This window comes from Pleuronectes platessa, chromosome 5, assembly GCF_947347685.1.
Source record: "Pleuronectes platessa chromosome 5, fPlePla1.1, whole genome shotgun sequence".
Taxonomy (NCBI): domain Eukaryota; kingdom Metazoa; phylum Chordata; class Actinopteri; order Pleuronectiformes; family Pleuronectidae; genus Pleuronectes; species Pleuronectes platessa.
Window position 1 is genome coordinate 4,245,434 of NC_070630.1, and position 17,971 is coordinate 4,263,404.

General features: G+C 43.6%; 2 protein-coding genes across 3 annotated transcripts in view; both read right to left on the bottom strand.

The window, feature by feature from the left end:
• gab2 (GRB2-associated binding protein 2) overlaps window positions 1–11,675 on the bottom strand; it is a 35,084-nt gene extending 23,409 nt beyond the window's left edge. For both annotated transcript variants that reach the window (XM_053423108.1, XM_053423107.1), the window contains exon 1: window positions 11,228–11,675. In XM_053423108.1, the coding sequence (XP_053279083.1) occupies window positions 11,228–11,299 (72 nt within the window). In that variant the 5' untranslated portion in view covers window positions 11,300–11,675. The remainder of the gene's footprint in view (window positions 1–11,227) is intronic.
• A 1,128-nt stretch (window positions 11,676–12,803) lies between these two features.
• nars2 (asparaginyl-tRNA synthetase 2, mitochondrial) lies at window positions 12,804–17,473 on the bottom strand. Its single transcript, XM_053423109.1, has 14 exons — window positions 17,139–17,473; window positions 15,915–16,024; window positions 15,697–15,817; window positions 15,467–15,607; window positions 15,298–15,378; window positions 15,124–15,218; window positions 14,443–14,575; window positions 14,176–14,274; window positions 14,000–14,037; window positions 13,836–13,902; window positions 13,612–13,749; window positions 13,278–13,375; window positions 13,140–13,166; window positions 12,804–13,044 (listed from the first exon to the last, which is right to left on the bottom strand). The coding sequence occupies exons 1-14, from the start codon at window positions 17,289–17,291 to the stop codon at window positions 12,900–12,902; spliced, it is 1,446 nt and encodes a 481-aa protein (XP_053279084.1). The 5' UTR covers window positions 17,292–17,473; the 3' UTR covers window positions 12,804–12,899.
• Window positions 17,474–17,971: the final 498 nt, after the last annotated feature.

Genomic DNA, 17,971 nt, shown 5'->3' on the forward strand with positions numbered 1-17,971 from the left:
AAAAGGCTGGAGTAGTTTTGTTTACCTCTCGCTCCTGTTAGAGCGCTCAGGAGGAGGAGACAGCCGGTTGTTGTCTCTGACTCTCCGGCCTTACCTGCTGCTGCCGGACACACAACTCACAGCTGCACAAACACCGCGTCCTTGTGTGTTACCTGCTCCGGTAAAGGTCACGTGGTGCGGGGCGGGCGATTCACCTCTCGTGACTTGAAACGCTCGGCCACGTTCTAACGGGGGGCCTCGGGCTCGGTGTCGCCTGTTTGATCTGAGCGGCGGCACATGGTGCTCGGCCAGTGATGCTTAATTGGGATAAAAGGTGAATTGGAAAGGAACCAGTGTGTTCTATGTGCATGGGACTGGGCATGAAAAGACTTAAGAGAGGACGTGAGCTCCAAATAAAATCAAAATGGGCCTTGATCAGATGAACAGTTTGATTTCAAATATTATTTCATTTTATAATATACAAGCAAAAGCAGCATTTGCACAAAAATCATTATTGTTTTCTTGTATTTCTCATGTAACAGATGATATATTCAACTGTATAATGAATGACTGCAGGAGAGTGAAGAGCGTCTCTAAGTAAAGACTCAAATGAAGCGTCCATCCCACATCTCTTCTCTGTGGTTGTTGTTCTCAGGCGTCTCAGAGTCAGTGAAGAAACACAAGAGGAATATTCAGCACATCAGTGTCTTTGCCTCTCGTCCCGTCTGGTGGAGGAAACAGGCTCGAATTTCATCTTCCCAGAAAACTCCTCCCGACAGCAGGAGCGGCCGTGGATCCGCTTTGCGATGCATGAATTAAAAAAAAGGTGGGACCTGCCATAATGGCCACGATTGTACGAGCCGACTTGCACGGACACTGATTCCGGGTTAACGTGCTGGTGAGGGGGGGGGGGGGGGGGGGCAAAGCCGGACTGACAATGATGACAGAGCCCTGATTATCTGGTGTTAATCAATAGCGGGTCACACGTCAGCCCGCATTACGGGAACAGACGGGGAGATTCAGCCGGCGATGGAATGCAGTCCGGTTACATGTGAGGAATAATTGGCTGGAAAGTTACAAAGCACAAAAGCACCTTTTAATATTCAGTCATTCAGAACTTGTCTTTCAATGAGAGCGTGTGAACCTGAGGGTTGTTACGTGTGGAGCATGAGAACATGGAGATGTGTAGGCTACTGTATATTGTTACCTCCATCTGTTTGTTTGTTTGTTTGTTTGTTTGTCAGTAGGATTACGCAAAGAAATCCTGAATGGATTTTCATGAAACTCAGTGGAAGCGTGGGACATGGGCCAAATAAAGAACTGACTAAATCACTTTTTCTTTAACTTTGCAAAATAGGGTTTGTTTATGATCAAAATGTTGACATAATTCATGCATTTTGATGAGAAAATTCGTATTTAAGGGACTGATTTCTCAAAGTATATGAAATGAATTGACTCTAAGGAGACATGGCAGGTCTGAGCAGCAGTTTGTGCAGTTTTTATAGTTTCAATTTGCCTCAAAGTTCAAAGCAATTCAAATATTTGCAGCGCAGCACCTCATATAAAGTACTTTTTGGAAAATAGAAGTACATTCTGTGGTAGACACGGCGGTTCCTGCAGCAGTGAGTTAAAACAAACCACACAAATGGACGTGAGAGCGCACAGAGACGATTCTTGGAAGTCCAACAGTTTACACAACGCTCCACATGTCCGCTCTGAGTAAGACGATGAGCAGACAGCTGCCCCCGGACAGAGTTTATAATGCACATCTCTGGAGCCCTTCCAACAACTTCAGGTCACAAACAAACCAGGAGAGCGGCCGTGCCAACAACGTGTGGCCATTTTGTATCCTCAGCAAAAACCCGGGGGCCCGTTTATCTGTCTGGAGCGCATGAAGAGATCCAGATGCTCCCCCCCGGGGTCGGGACGTGGCTCAGTCCCGTCCTGGTGCCCAGAGAAGTAAACACATGAAGAGATGTTGAACAGAGCGTCTGAGGCTACAGGCGTTATAGAGCATCAAGGCAATTTAAATCAAACCGCTCGTGTTTCCCCCTCGAAAAGTCCAAACACTGACCTCGAAGGGCCGGGCGGCTGTAAGACAGAAGGCATGCAGATAAGACCAGAACAGGCCTGTGCATCCTGGTGTGCTAACAGAAGAAGGTGGGAGATTAGCCACAGAGCACAGACACACACAGGGTCCAAAGACGTCAGCTCTGAAACCCATTTGCAACCTGATGGGATTCAGCTTCAACGACTTTACAGCGAATATATGATTCCGTGCACAAAGCCACAACGTGAGCGAGATGGAACAGCTCCATCCTACAGGTGCTGATGAAAAGCTGCACGTGGAGCCTCCGGTTCCTCGGCTCGCTCTCTTCACGGGGGCAACGCTCGGCAGAATCCGCCGCATATCCTGCAATAACACACAGGCCCCTCGAAAAGCTCCCAGTGAATAGAATCAGCCTCAATTTGCAGTCGAACGCTTCCATCACGAGGCACGTGAGTAATCTCTTGCCACGTCCCCGGTATCAGCAGAGGGCTGAGCGTCTTTGGAGTGAGCCCCCCCCCTTACACTGGGACTAATGGGGAGCATTATATTCAATCAGAAGTCTTTGTGTCACTTCCCCTGCCGCTGCCATCTGCTGCTGCTCGTACACATCTGGGGAGCGGAGCGTGCAGCTCCTCCTGGTCTCTCCGATTCTCCCCCCCCAAGGTGGATTCAGATGCACAAGGGCAGATATACCAAGGGGGGGGAGGGAACATTCACATTCAAGAGGGGAAGCTGACCTGAGCACCGTGATTTGTTGCACCTTCACTCCAGCTCTAAAGTCACAGCGGCTCTGGAGGAGTGGAGGTGTCTCTCCTCACTCAGCTGTGTGCACCATCACAGTCTGATGCTGATGCTGCATCTGGAAATCTCACATCTACAGCAAATGCATTTAAAACACATCGTGCTACAGCAGGTTTTGTCAGGTAACGTCTAAATGCTCAGATTTATGAAGTTTAACTAACTAACATTTCATATTCTAAACCTTAAAGCGATAATAATGTGTTGTTTATTGAGATAGTATCGATTTTGACTGATATGATTTAGTTTTACCTTGATATAGTTTTAGTTTTTTGTTTCTTTATTGTTTATTATTGCCCAACGCTACGTTCAGCACCAGGAGACGTTGAGTTTCTGACGATCAATCAATCATGAGTGTATCTATCCCGACATCTCTCTCCTGGTGTTGATTAAATTACTAAGAACTCATCTGTTTCCTCAATGATGACACGTTCAAAAAACAAAAATTCCCATGACGGAAAATCCCTTCAAGGTCTTAAACTGGCTTGAGTGTAAATCTCCACCTTTGCCTCAAAGAGACTTTGCAAATCTCTGAATATGCAAATCGATATTTCCATAACTGTTTCAGTCGTGATAAAGAATCAGTTCAATTCCAGTTCTCCTGGATTAACCCTGTGGTGTAAATGGAATTCCTTTGGTAAAACCAGAATTCCCTATTGCATCATACGGATTCTTGGAGAAATTCAGAAGATCTGATTCTAACATCCAGATTACAAAACGTCTGTTATTGTGCCTCCACCGCTGCATCTGAAGAGTCACGTGGAGACTTCAGACACTTCAGCCTCTGCTGATCTGGGTTCACATCTTCTCACCTTGTTCCGTCTGTATTTATACATTACTCAGAGTTTATTCTTATCTGAGTTTCAGTTGTAGGAAAATGTCAGTTCCTTCATCTGAAGAGAAATGACTCATCTCTGTCTGGATCTTCAGAAGAACACAAATGGCCAAATGAAGCAGTGTTGATACAAAGTACAGGTAAAGGTTTTTAACACTTTGCTTAATATTGCATTATATTATTGTTTATATTTTCTTTAGTTTCTGGGAGAAGAAATCGATATAAATTTCCATAAAACATCAGATGTATTTATTTGTACAACACGGTGCAGATTATCTACTTCCTGTTTCCTTCTGTGTTTCTATAATAAGCACTGGGGAGATGTGTAGGATTGTTTGTGGTGTTTCTGAGATGTGATTCCCTTTCATCAGCTTCATGCCCACTTGTGAGGTGGTTTGAAAACATCATGAATAAAAGATTTTTTTTTTCCACCGTCTCTCCGCCTCAAATGATGAATTACTGCAACAACCTGTTGCGTGACTGTCACTAGTTTTTAACTACCTGTATCTGACTCAACGCTTCACATTTCCAACTCAGATAAACTATCAGTAAGTAGTGTCGGTGTTTTACAAGAAGTGGAAACAGGCTAATATCAGCTTATTAACAGTTATCAGGGTTACAGTGAAAGTCAACTTCCACAAAAATGTAGAACATGACACAGAAATGTATTTGTATGTCCGTGTAAGTCAAAGAAAACCAAACAGGTTCCAGGAAGGAAGGGGGGAGGGGGGGGGGGGATGATTAATTATTACCTCATAATTCAATTTAAATATTCACTGCAGATCTGCTTGTACTGTTTGTTTAGTTGCCTGAATATCAATTTTACATCCCATGTGCAATACCTATGGATTTCACTCTGGTTCTACTCTTCTACATCCTCACATTAATGTTTATAATATGATATTAGATTTTTTTTATTGTTTTAGATTTCTTCTTCCCGACCAACACTTTTCATTGTGTCTCTGACCCTGTGTTAACTCACATAAGACAAATTTAACTTGAGTGTAAGCTTCTGCCTCTGAGGACATGTATAAAAAATCATGAGCTACAAATAAACTGTACTGAGGTAATAAAAAAGTTCTTCCTGTCGTGTTACGGTTATTACAACCAACATTTATGTCCGGTGATGTCATCTGCAGTGTTTCAATCACTTGATTAAAGTATGTTTATCTGAACTTTAATTAGAAAACAATACACAAAAGTAGAAACACAAAAGTGTACAATTTTTAAATGATGATTTAATTCTTTCCAGGAGTTTGAAATGCCCGGAAGGAGAGAGAGAGAGAGAGAGAGAGAGAGAGAGAGAGAGAGAGAGAGAGAGAGAGAGAGAGAGAGAGCGAGAGAGAGACCTCTGCTCAGGTGTTTCTAGCGTAATGAAGGGTGTCGGTCAAAAGCAGCGACTGAGCTCAGTCAAACATCCCTGGGCAAATAAATGCCATAAAGGAAAAGGTGCTAGTTGCCGGTGAACCTTCCCGGTTTCCAAACACAGGATCAAAAGCAAGTACTGTACATCCCTTAAATCCTCAGATGTCAGAACTGGCATTTAAGTTTTTTTTTTAGCTTTTATTTGTTACATGTCTTTATAATTGCTGCCAAGCAGGAAGCCGAGAGGCTTTTCCACGGACACACGTCACCATGACAGAGTCCACTTGCGTCAGAGGGGCGACCTGGCGACAGTCATATGACATGTTGGATGATTCCTGTACGTGATTCCATGTTTGGATATAATCAGCACTTCAGAAAGTACATGTCCTTCATGGACAAAGCAGAAGACACTCCAAGACAATACTGCATCTGTGATCAGTGGCCATTTTATTATAGACAAACTAACAACAATCCACAGCGTGTAGATTCTCTTTGTTTATCTCTGAGCACAATATAGTTTTTCCTTCACTGATGTCTACTTAGATCAGTAGAAATTTTAAATTTTACGTGGTATAATCTCTATTTACTTATGTATTTTATAATCATATTAATCATATAAATATATTTGAAGTAGTATGAGCTGCTATGAGCCTTTTAAAACTATGAAGACCTTTATTCTACGGAATAATCAATGTAGAAAAGATAACTCTTTATGTTTGTATTTTTTAGGTAAAAAGATTTATGTTTATCGTCTTAATTCAAGTTCTATTTATTTGGTTGTTTTTGTGCTTTCTTATTATTTATAGATATTTATAATAAAGTTTAAATACCAAGCCCCAATATATAAACCAATATATCTGTATTGGAAATGTTTGATTCTGATATCTATATCAGCCCCCGGACCTGTTTCAGTATGTGTTCAGCAACTTGGTCAATATTGTTGATTCTGATAAAACACGGTTGTAGATATGAAAACAAACAATTCTTCAAACATGGATGTTTCAACAAAGAAGCTACAGACTGAGACACAGAAGCTAAACTCACATGTTCTTCCTGATGGAACATTTTCAAGATGGAAACTGATGATAAGTTTAACCTTTTTTAGAATCTGACCAAATAGGAAGAATGCTCATTCTTCAGTTCTGGTGTCATTAGTCAGAAAACCACAGTGTGACATCACAGTGACGTTGACTTTGACCTTTTAGACTGAAACATGTCATCACTTCATTTGATCCTATTGGTCGTCTGTATGAAACGTCATAACTAGTGTATTGATTGTGTTGTTGAGTCAGAGTGACCTTGACCTTTGACCACAGACAAGTTTTCCCTCTTCCCTCCTTTAACACTGGTTGTCGTTGCCTGTTGTGATGAAATCCCCTCAAGTTGTTCTTGATGTGTTCATGTTCACGAGAAGGGGACAGACATCAGGTCCTTGACGTTTGACCAACAACCTCTGATCAGTTCCTCCTCGAGTCAGAGTGAACGTTTGACATTTTGAAGATATTCCATCAAGGTATTCCAACATGGAGAACTGGAGGGACGGACATACAGACGCCCAGACACCCAGACAGACAACCCAAAGGACATGGTGCCTCCGGCAGCCACTGTCCCTGCACGGCGCGGAGGCATAAAACAAAAAGAAAAATCAATGGGATCTAATTTCCTTGTGAACAACACTATTTTAAGCTCAGCTGATAGAGTCTTGATAGATGGAAATGCATTTATATACTCGCAGACCAATTTAATTCCCTTCCCTGTCAGGGGAGCTCAGCCACCACACTTCCTGTAGGTACCATCCAGAGGAAGTCTGGCATCTGCTATTGGTGCAATAATTAAGTTGTGGACAGAAAACACACACCGGCGAAGGCAGAGTTCATGGCAAAGGACAGGATATTGTGACAAAGGTTCAGACGAGGCCACTAAGGGACGTTTCCCAGTGAACGTGAGAGGACGGACGAGAGACTCATTGTGTGACTTCTACGTGTTAGTGTGTTATCAACATCAAAAAGACTGTTGGTGCTCCTCTCACGAGATAACTGAGAAGTTGGTCTCTTAAGAATTTAAATTGATAGAAATTAAGCTTTGAGGTAAAGCAGCATATTTTTGAAATATATTGTTTTGTGACACATTTACAGTAAAGAAGAAGAATCCATTAAATCAGAGTGAAGCTAAGAGTTAATCAACAGTGACGATCCTCGCAGGCTGCAGCCTCCAGTCGATCACAAGATTCCCTTTGCGTGCTCACGTCTAACGATAGTAAACTAATCTGACGTTGATACTGCCGTCACATATACCCCCCCCCCCTCCGTTCTGTAGCTACTGGGGAAAAGGCCGCTCGCTACGAGGCTCCACAGATAAAGTGGAACAAGGAAAATGAGTGTCTGAGCGCCGGGTGTCTGTCAAAGCAGGAACTGGGAGGCGTTCTCAGTTGACCTCTGAGGGCAAGGACTTCCCAAAGCCCCTCTGCAAAACAACACAGGACCCGGCAGCTGACAGCGGGACACAGGCGGCTGCTGCTATGCCTGCTTGAAAAGCTCCTCTCCTCCACTCGGAGTGGGCGACATGGCGGAGCAGCTATCACCTTGCCGATGCGATCTGTCTGGAATGTGGCAAAGCTCTACTGTATGTGAACAGACACGTTTGTGATGCCAGATACCACGGCGGACGAGTGGGAGGGTTAAAAGCCGACAGTAGCCTGATCCCGATCTGAGTTAGAGCCATTGAATTGTTTACAGTGTGACACGGTCGCATGTATGATTCATAACGTGTGTTCATACGTACATGACTCACGTAGAAGACTTATTATTAAGCATTAATCAACACTGGAAGCCACACAGAGGTGTAACTGGCACAGTTTCCTCACCCAGGTTCATTATAGGTTAAAGCTTAACTTTAAATTATAGTTCCTCAGTGTGTTATTGTATTCTACTGGGACAAATTTAATATGGCATAATCCTAGTGATGTCTTCACTGGCGTGTTTCATCTTAATGTACGTATTGTTGTTTTCTTTACCCTGGAATGAGTCCTTTATATTTAAATACTTTATATTTACATCTGTAGCAGGCCCTCTCTACGGAGGCCGCCATGTTTTTTTACAGACGCCCAAACTGGAAAAACTAAAGCCTTTTGAGTTTTTATGATAAACTGAAGGCTGCCACAGGTTCTCTGTCATGTTTGGAAGAGGAGGGTGAGGAGAGGGGTGTCAGCTGCAACGTGCATCTTCACCAATAGATGTCACTAAATTCTACACACTGAACCTTTAAAACACTTTGCACCAAATTTAGCAAGTTTATTATTTTCATGTGTCGTCTCCTGCCCTGGAACAGGTGAACAGAAACAACTCAGATGGCACACAGCTCCGCCAAGGGCCCACCAACCCCCTGACACCACATTTAAATCTGTGTTTTCTCTTTGGATCTGAAGCAAAGTGCTCACACTCATAGATATCAGTCCGCTCAACATGCCCGATTTGTATTTCAACAAGATCCACAAATTATTCTGTTGGAATTCAACAAAAACATTGAAAAACAAACACCCTTTGCTCCCTGAATCCAGACCCCCATGCATCCTTCCATCCAGATTCACATACGGACAAAAACACAACCTCCTTGTCGCTGGGTATTAAAAAACACAGTAAAACTTCTCATCTCCACATTAAATGGACCAACAACCTTCACGATGTGTGATAAAAAGAACACTGTCCGACTGATCCGGCTCTGGTTGATGCAGCAGACAGGAGGAGGCATGTGTTCTGACCCCTGACGGATGACGAGTGATGAGTAAAACAACTTTAACAGATCTGCGCAAGAGGCTGTGGGTGAGTGCTGGATTACTCAGTTGTTTTCATGTTCCCTCTGCTTATTCTGGACATTGTTCAAAAAAAACAGCAGCCACGCTATAGACCCCTCCCACCTGCTCTTACAACACATGCCCACCTCTGGAGCCGCAACCGCTCCCCCCCCCCGCCAGGAGAAGAACCAAACTCCTGCCGAGTGATTCACTTTAGCTGCGCGACTGTTTTCCTCGGGGAGCTGCAGCGAGACTACACACATAGTGGAGCTATCACATGTTCAGTGGGTTGGCTGAGTGGGTGGGTGGGAGAGAGGGGAGGGAGGGAGGGAGGGAGGGAGGCTGGGAAGGGGGGCACAGAAAGTTTATGTTCATCATGTGTTTGAGCTGCTGCAAGAAAAGAAAGTGAGTCACTCCAGTTAATCGCATTTTGTAAACAGAAAACATTTCACCGGGACGAGTGGTGCTTGTTACTGTAGAGCGTGGACATGTCGTCTCCTGTCGTCACCAGCTGCCGCTTCCCGGCTTCAACTGTCACAAGTGTTTGTCTTCCCTGACTTTGCATATGATTTGCATGGCAGGGCTGCGGTGGTAGTACCAGTTTTCACTCTATCCTAACTACTACACGTTCAACCCGAGCAGCAATGTGCCACAAGTTCAGACAACCCTCCGTGGAAGGAGTATAACGATACCACTACTGATTAACTTGGGAACTATACTCAGGGAGAGACTTCATGTTCAGGAGGCGGTGGAATATTGACAGAGAATGTGGTGTTAAGGATTAAAAAAAAAACAGCTTTTCATGTGTTGCATATAATAATCTCCTGGAACAGCCAGGGACTGTTGTGTTGCAGCTCCACAAACATGTGCACCTTCCACCTCGTCCGCTCATTCCAACGTTATGACCGATCAAAACTCGCAGACGTGTTTATTGAGGAGCACGGTACACCTTCGGGCTGGAATGTCAGCGGGTATGTGAGAGAGTAGTATCTGAAAATATCCGTCTGCATCAGGACGTCAACTATGTCAGATGACAGCGAATCTGCCGAGTAAATGGCCCCGATTGTCCGCGGCCTGACTTTAAGTGGAAGGAATTTCAGATGGGCCGATTATCGCATTCACAAGTCGGCCTGTTCTGGACACTCCATCTCATGACACTGTGTTTGTGTGTGTGTGTGTGTGTGTGTGTGGTTGTGTGTGTGTGTGTGTGTGTGGTTGTTTATAGGTTATTGCTCAGGGTGAGATGCAGGTTGAGAAGAGCTGGGAGGCTGCTCCCTGCTCTCTTGCCTGAGGAAGGCCATTATGTTATAGCTCCATTATGCCCGGTCAGATGCTCTCTCTCTCTCTCTCTCTCTCTCTCTCTCTCTCTCTCTCTCTCTCTCTCTCTCTCTCTCTCTCTCTCTCTCTCTCTCCTGTTGTTTATACAGTAGTGCTATGAACAAAAGCAAGTTTTTCCCCCTGCACCGCTGCAGCTGCTGTTCCATACTGGCCACGGTGGTCTCTCTCTATGTAAACATTAACCAGCTTTAAGTGGAAGACAATGAGGAAATGACAGGACAAAAGCAGGGGTGGGGGGGGGGGGGGGGGGGGGCGAGGTGTGTGTGTATGTGTGTGTGTGTTGAAGACATTCAAGGATGGATTTCCAGATGAAACACACAAGAGGTGACATCATGGCAAAGTCAGCTAGTAGGAACATGGAGAGCCCTGGTAATGCAACACCACGCATAAACAGTGGACAGCTGTATTTACAGGAGATGGTCTCATGGTTGTATCTGCCTCCATAAATCCTATTATCTGATTTGCAGGCTGCCCGGCACCCGGGGAGAGGAGCAGCTTTGGCTTAAATGTGTGTGGAGCTTTATCCAAGGCACTCAAGTGCTGCTGCAGCTCCCACTGTTGTTGGGATGTTGGCAAACTGGTCCCACTGAGCAATGCCTTGATTATAGACGTTACCTCATGTCCATCGGATAAAGAAAAAATATGGCAGTTTGAGTGTGTCTGAGAGCAAAATGATGGGCAGCTGCTGGGTATTACACAGGCTTACCACCAGGAGGAGGAGGACCTGGGGAACATAGGACCCCCCCCCCCCCCCCCCCCTTACAAGTGGGTGAAATGTGGCAAACTGCTTTTTTATAAATATAAATACAATCTATAGTATCAGGATCCAGGCTGTTATTGGTTGATGGAGCACAATGTGAAGTTTCCTCCTCTGAAAGAAAGAGCGGAGGTCCAGATGTGAGTGGGATGCACCTGCCACATCTGGACTTCGAACATCATGACACCCTCAGACGAACCGGGTCACACCTCCAGCCCCCTCTCGCACACACACACACACACACACAAACACACACACACACACACACACACACACTCGTAACAAACAAACAAAGCGAAAGTGCGTTTCACTCACATATCTCCGCAGCTTCTTCTCCGGCGGTGACTTCCTCAGCCAGCCCTGGAAGATGATCTCCCCGCCGCTCATGTTTTCTCACAATCTGCCGTTTCCTCGTGCGCTGCAACCGCCCTGCGTCGCTCAGTACATGTCGGGCTCCTCCCGGAGGTTCGAGCCCGTTCAAAGTGCTGCTGCTGTCGGCGTCCGGCTCCCTCTGGTGCAGCCCGCTCCCCCCATTTGATGTCACACTCACAAGAGGATAAAAAAAAAGAGAGAGGAAACAATCGCGTGGTGCTGGCTGGGAGACGCAGAGACCGGGGGGACGCTCCTGGTGGTACCGCGCGTAAAGAACCCCCCGCCAGGAGGACGCTTGGATGAATTACGCACGGCCAGCTGACGAGGAGCCGCGGGCCAACTCAACTGATGCGGGCTGAGGAAGTATCACAGGGTGTCTGCAGTTTGTTTTCCCAACTCACACCACGCCCACGGTGCAAAGAAAGAGGGATGGGCCGCGCTTGGATGAACAGGATGGAGAAGTGCGCGTCACAGAGTGGCTCCAAGAGTTTGACTAACGGGGCTGGTGGGGGGGGGGGGGGGGTCGGTGGACTCGACACAGAACTGCTGTTGACGTGGTTCTGTTTCATTTTTTTCCCAAAGCCTGACACCGATCTGATTTAATCCAAACACGTGCTGTGGGCTCGTGCCAAATCCTACAATCAATTACATCAACCATAATTAACAGAGGGTATTTATTCATTTTTCCCCTCCTCCTCCTGTTGTTTGTAAATGAATATTGAATCAATAGTCAACAGCTGGACTGAGTAAAGGGGTCATGTGTTTGCAGCTGTAGGCTCAAGGGGGGGGGGAAAGCACCACCTGGTGGAAAGGACCTGACAGTTACTCTGAAAACCAACATTCTCCTTAAATTATAAAATATGGAAGTTGAAAAGGTAAATGAGTTTAGGGTTTTGTGATAGAACGATAACAACATGACTTTTATCAAAAGCAATATGATAACATTTCAATGTAAATGAATCATTAGCTTTCTTATGCAGTGTACGAGCATGATGCTGAGGCGTAATAATCAAGTTTAATGTTATTCCTCAGATTTGTAAAATGTTTTGCCATTTTCTGCTCATGAGTTTAAAACCAGAACATTCACGAAGGAGCAAAAATCTGTCTTTAAACATGAATCATTTGACTTTCATTATAATAACTATAGAGATTGTCTGATCTGCACGTTTTCATCTTGAAACCATCTCGATGTGACAAGACCCTTGCAAAAGACATGAAAACATAAGTAGATGAACTGTATTTGTTATCAGAGATTGTTTTGTTGAAGTCATAAATTAAGAGATTTCAATTGCATTAGATTATGTTAAGGCCTTTTTAAAAGAGAAAAAATGTTGGACCAACTTTAAACAAACAACTTTGTAATAAGTTATATTAACACAGTTCGTCACTTCAATATGAAAAAAACTCATAATTTTCTTCTACTATTTTTTAAGCCCAATTTCAGATACAAAGGATATCACTTAATTCAAAATATTCCGATGTATTTTCATATTCACAAACACAAACTACCTAAAAAATGTACAACGTTAAATATCATATTTATTCAACGTTTACCACAAAAACAGACTTTACACACTTAAAGTATTTGCTAGGCTGGAACAGTAGTTTAATAGTTTTATAGGGGACAGGAATGGGAAAACCGAGGGAAAGGAATCACGTCTTTTATGTTGTCGACACCGAGGACACATTGTAAAAATCGATCGAACCCGAGGCCGAAGCCGCCGTGAGGGACCGAGCCGAAACGCCTCAGATCCAGATACCTGCAGATAAATAAAATATCATTAGAGCTCTGCTGGTCTGTTGGGATGATGCTTTTAAAATGCTGTTCACGTCAATATTAGTATGAGTCTTTTACCAGCTGTAGGTTTCTTCTAAACCAACCCTGTAAAAAAAAAAAGAAGAAGGTTTGGACAATTAATTTCAGGCACCTAAGAACAAACTGACAACTATATTCCAGATGTATAATAGCACGGGTGGATATATGTGCTCTTACGCTTCCAGCCGAGCGCTCAGCAGGTCCAGCCTCTCCTCTCTCAGCGAGCCCCCACACAGCTCACCCACCCCTGGCACAAGGAGGTCCACTGCGGCCGCCTGCGCACACACACACACACACACACACACACACACACACACACACACACACACACACACACACACACACACACACACACACACACACACACACACACACACACACACACACACACAAACACACACAAACAACACTCCCTGTAACCTCAGATATGCAAAACAGCAGCGACATTACAAGGAAATAACTGAGCAGGTACATTATTGACTCGCTCGGGAATTTTTTAACAGTGTCTCACTGTGTGCTTGGGGCCGTCCAGGTTGTCTCTTGCATAAAACGGCTTAAGATCGTACGGATAATCAGTGACAAAGACCGGAGTGTTGCCGCAATGTTTCACCAGGTATTTCTCGTGTTCCGTCTGAAGGTCACATCCCCACTGCAGGAGAGAAGCGCTCGGGTCAGTGTGGAGGGAGAGTGTTGGTAACAAACACACAGATAGAAGATAGAAGGATCAGCACTCACGGTTGTGGGGAAGACAAATGTCTCAGAGCTGCTGTTCAGGATGTCTATAGCCTCACTGTAGGTAATCCTGAAATTGAGATGGTGTCATTAATTCAAGTCCCTTTAAGCATTTCTCTTCATTCTGATTTCTTTTCTGTGGCATGTTCAGAAAACTGGAGACTCACACGGGGAACCTCCTCTTCATCATGGCCTCTACTGTGCCCTTTGATTGCATGGATGCGACAGGAAAAACAATGTAAGCGGAGACGATAATGAAGTCAGGTGATGTTGGAGCTGGTCGGTATGAGGAGCCGGGTTATGTGCCCGAGTTAAACAAGCGTCCTTCAGCGCCGGCACTCACCCTGTGTCCAGGAGTCACATGCTTGTGAAACAAATCCACATCCTCTGCACAGCGAGCCAACACATGCTCCGTGGCCGACCTGAACATGCCCTCCATGACCTAAGGAGTGGACCCAGTTTAATAATTAAAGCTCTCCTGGGCAACTGTGCACAAGGGCAGCTTGAAAAGTCACAAAAGCTGTGTGTGTGGAGGGGGGAAGAAACCTCTTTGTGCTACTGTAATCCATATCAGAGCAAAACTGTATTTGAGGTCAATGACATGCTGTACCTTGGTGAGATCCTCCAAGGACTGTGTGAAGGAGACCTCCGCCTCCACCATGTAGAACTCGGCCAGATGGCGCCTGCTCTGGGAGTTCTCTGCACGAAACGTTGGCCCAAATGTGTACACTCTAGAAAAAGCTCTGCAGGAGTATGAGTGACAAGGCATAATTACGAAGGCACTCCAGTGTGTGTGCATGTGTCTCTGAGGAAGAACCAAAGTCTGCACATAAAGATGGATGAAGTCAAACACTTCCTGGATACCGGAGCGCTGCCATCTTGATCTTTAAATATCGTTTGGTGCCAGCGTTAACAAACCTCTTTTACACAGACAGCAGGTATATGCAGATGTTTATATACTCGGGTAAAACCACTAAAAAATTACTTCTTTCCCAAGCCGGTAGAAGATTGTGTCCTAAAAAACATGTGTCTACTGTAGAGTCATTTGATCGGGGGGGTGAATGTCGATCGTATCCATTCCCATTATGGACCAAAGCAAGATATTAGCTGGTGGTTTTTGACCAGTGGAAAAGGGGCTCTATACTGCAGGCAGCCACTAGGAGACCATCCAAATAACTCAGCTTCACTTTAGTTCATTTATTCCATCTTTATAAACAGTGTATGGGCAGAACATAGAGTAAAAAATATGCAGATTATCTCTAGTAAATACATTTATTATACTTAATCTCACCCTGACATCACTTCCAAGTGAAGCTGACCGGACACCGTCAGGAAGGCCGGGACGGAGAAGTAGTTCTCATCCTCCTCGTGCTCTGGGCCCGATGGCTGTGAAGATTAGAACAATATCATTAAATCCTTTTCCGTTGCGTTTTGCAGCAAGTTAAACTTTATCTCTAATTCTCACCTCAACCTGAAAGAGCTCCCCGGCCCCTTCGCAGTCATTCGAGGTGATGATTGGAGTGTGAATTTGCAAAAAGCCATTCTCCTGAAACCAAAAATAAAGAAATAGAAGAATGTTCGTGCTCTCCATTTAGGCTAATAACTCTTCCACCGACCTCGTCTCTTCCACTGACCTTGAAATATGAGTGAATTGCTGCCGTGGCCTCACTTCGTATTCTCAACAGGGAGCTGAAGGCGTTTGTTCTACACCTGAGATGAGGAAACTGACGGATATACTCGAGGCTGTGTCTGTCTTTGATTTTAAAGGGGAAATCCTGAAAGATAAAACAACAGTATTAAGTGAGTGAATATGCTGCTGATGAGAGTTTGCATGTGGGATGTTTGAGGAAATTATTTTCCGTACCAGTGGATTACATTTTCCAACCACGTGGATTTGCTCAGCCTCCAGTTCCACCGGCTGTGTTTGACTCGGACTCTTCTTAAGAATCCCTGTGACTTCAACAGCGCTGCCAAATGTCAACGACCTGTGTATGAGAGGAAAAGGGGAATTACAGACAGTCAGATATGAGACATACGTGATATGTGGATCCTTCATATGTGTGTGTAGAAATAAAATCTTACGGATCATTCAGCTCTGAACCTGCGACAACCTGCAATGACTGCAACGAGCTCCCGTCATTCACATGGAGAAAGAGATTTGTCTTCTGGGGTCTGACAGAGCGAACCCACCCCTAAAAAAAGAGATATTAAAATAACTTTATACAGAAATATCTTCTTTTTGTTTGCACGCAATAAACAAATTTCACTTTTCATTCTTTCTCAATAAATTAAATGTGAGTTACACGTGTAAATTTGCCTCTTTTCATATTTATATCACAGTTTGAAAAAGCTTTTTTTGGTCTTTCTATTCAGCTGAGTTTAAATCAGGGAGCTGTGAGGACAATCCCAAAAGCTCCAGTGTGAGTTTCTGTTCCTTGTTGGACTTTGACTTGTGTTTTGAATCATTGTCCAGATTCTGCAGACTCTGTTTACAGTTTCACTTTGAGTGGAATCCATTCTTCACTCTAACTCCTCTACCTGTCCTGGCTGGTAAGTTTTTTTCAAAACACTTGTAATAGCTTCAAAGACAGTGTTAGAAACTGGTGATAATACATTCAGCATTGGTCAGTGTTTCAGGACATGAAGCTATTTAAATAAATGGGATTTAATGATTAAAAATATTAATATTTACATTTGATATCAGTAGCACTAGAATCCAATAAAAAGAAAAGGGTCAATTAAACAGAACTAAGAGATGACAGGAATTAGTAAGGTGATGTAATAGATAGATAGACAGACAGACAGGCAGAGAGACAGAGATACAGTTAGACAGATGGACAGATGGACAGTTAGATAGATAGATATACAAACAAACAGATAGACAGACAGTTAGACAGACAGACAGACAGACAGATAGACAGACAGTTAGACAGATGGACAGATGGACAGTTAGATAGACAGATATAAAAACAAACAGATAGACAGACAGATAGACAGATAGACAGTTAGACAGACAGACAGTTAGACAGATGGACAGTTAGACAGATGGACAGTTAGACAGATGGACAGTTAGACAGACAGATATACAAACAAACAGATAGACAGACAGTTAGACAGACAGACAGACAGACAGTTAGACAGATAGACAGTTAGACAGACAGACAGACAGACAGACAGACAGACAGATAGACAGATAGACAGTTAGACAGACAGACAGACAGACAGACAGTTGGATGACATACATATAAACAAACAGACAGACAGTTAAACAGATAGAGAACATAACGTAATACAAGCAGACGTCACCTGCACTTTAACATTCGTTCCCAGATCAGCTCCTGAAAGAGCCTCAGAAACTCTCAGCCTCTTCTCACAATAATGTCGAAGACTTGACGAGATTCCCCGAGAAACTGAGGAGGTCGAAGCCGAAGAAAGTGTCTTAGCTGCGGCCTGAAACATCGTGAGACTCCGCTGCTGGTCCCGAAATGTAAAAACCACTAAACCCTCATCATGCTGGGACAGCGTGAAGAAGATAAACACGTGTTTAATGGTGTGTTTTAAAGATTTGCAGCGTTTAGCTCCGCTTCGACTTTCACGTTGTGTCACTTCTCTTCCTGTTTGGGTCCCGCACCATTGGGCCAATCCGGTCACATGGTTGGAGATGAACCAATCAGATTCCGGTTTGTCACAGCAGGAACTATGGAAGCTCACACGGGTCAAGGAAATTGTATAAAATGTCTATTTACAATAAAATAATATATTTAACATTAATTTGATTGAAAAAAAATGTATTGTTTCATAAATAAAAAAGCAAATACAAATAATACCATGATTGTATATGTTAATGTATGATTCAAAAGATGATTCAATAATTATAAATCAATTGTTATAACAAAATGTTGATCCACAATTAAATAGACCTAATTTTGAAAAAACACATTAATTAATTCATAAATATATTTATTAATTTTGAAAATGCAGTTTCAGAGGGGAATTTTTAAAACTAGTTACACATTTATTTAAGAAAATGGATTTTAATTTAAAATGAGTTACAAATTTAAGAAATGCTCTATTATTATTATTATTATTATTATTATTATTAGTAGTAGTAGTAGTAGTAGTAGTAGTAGTAGTCGTCG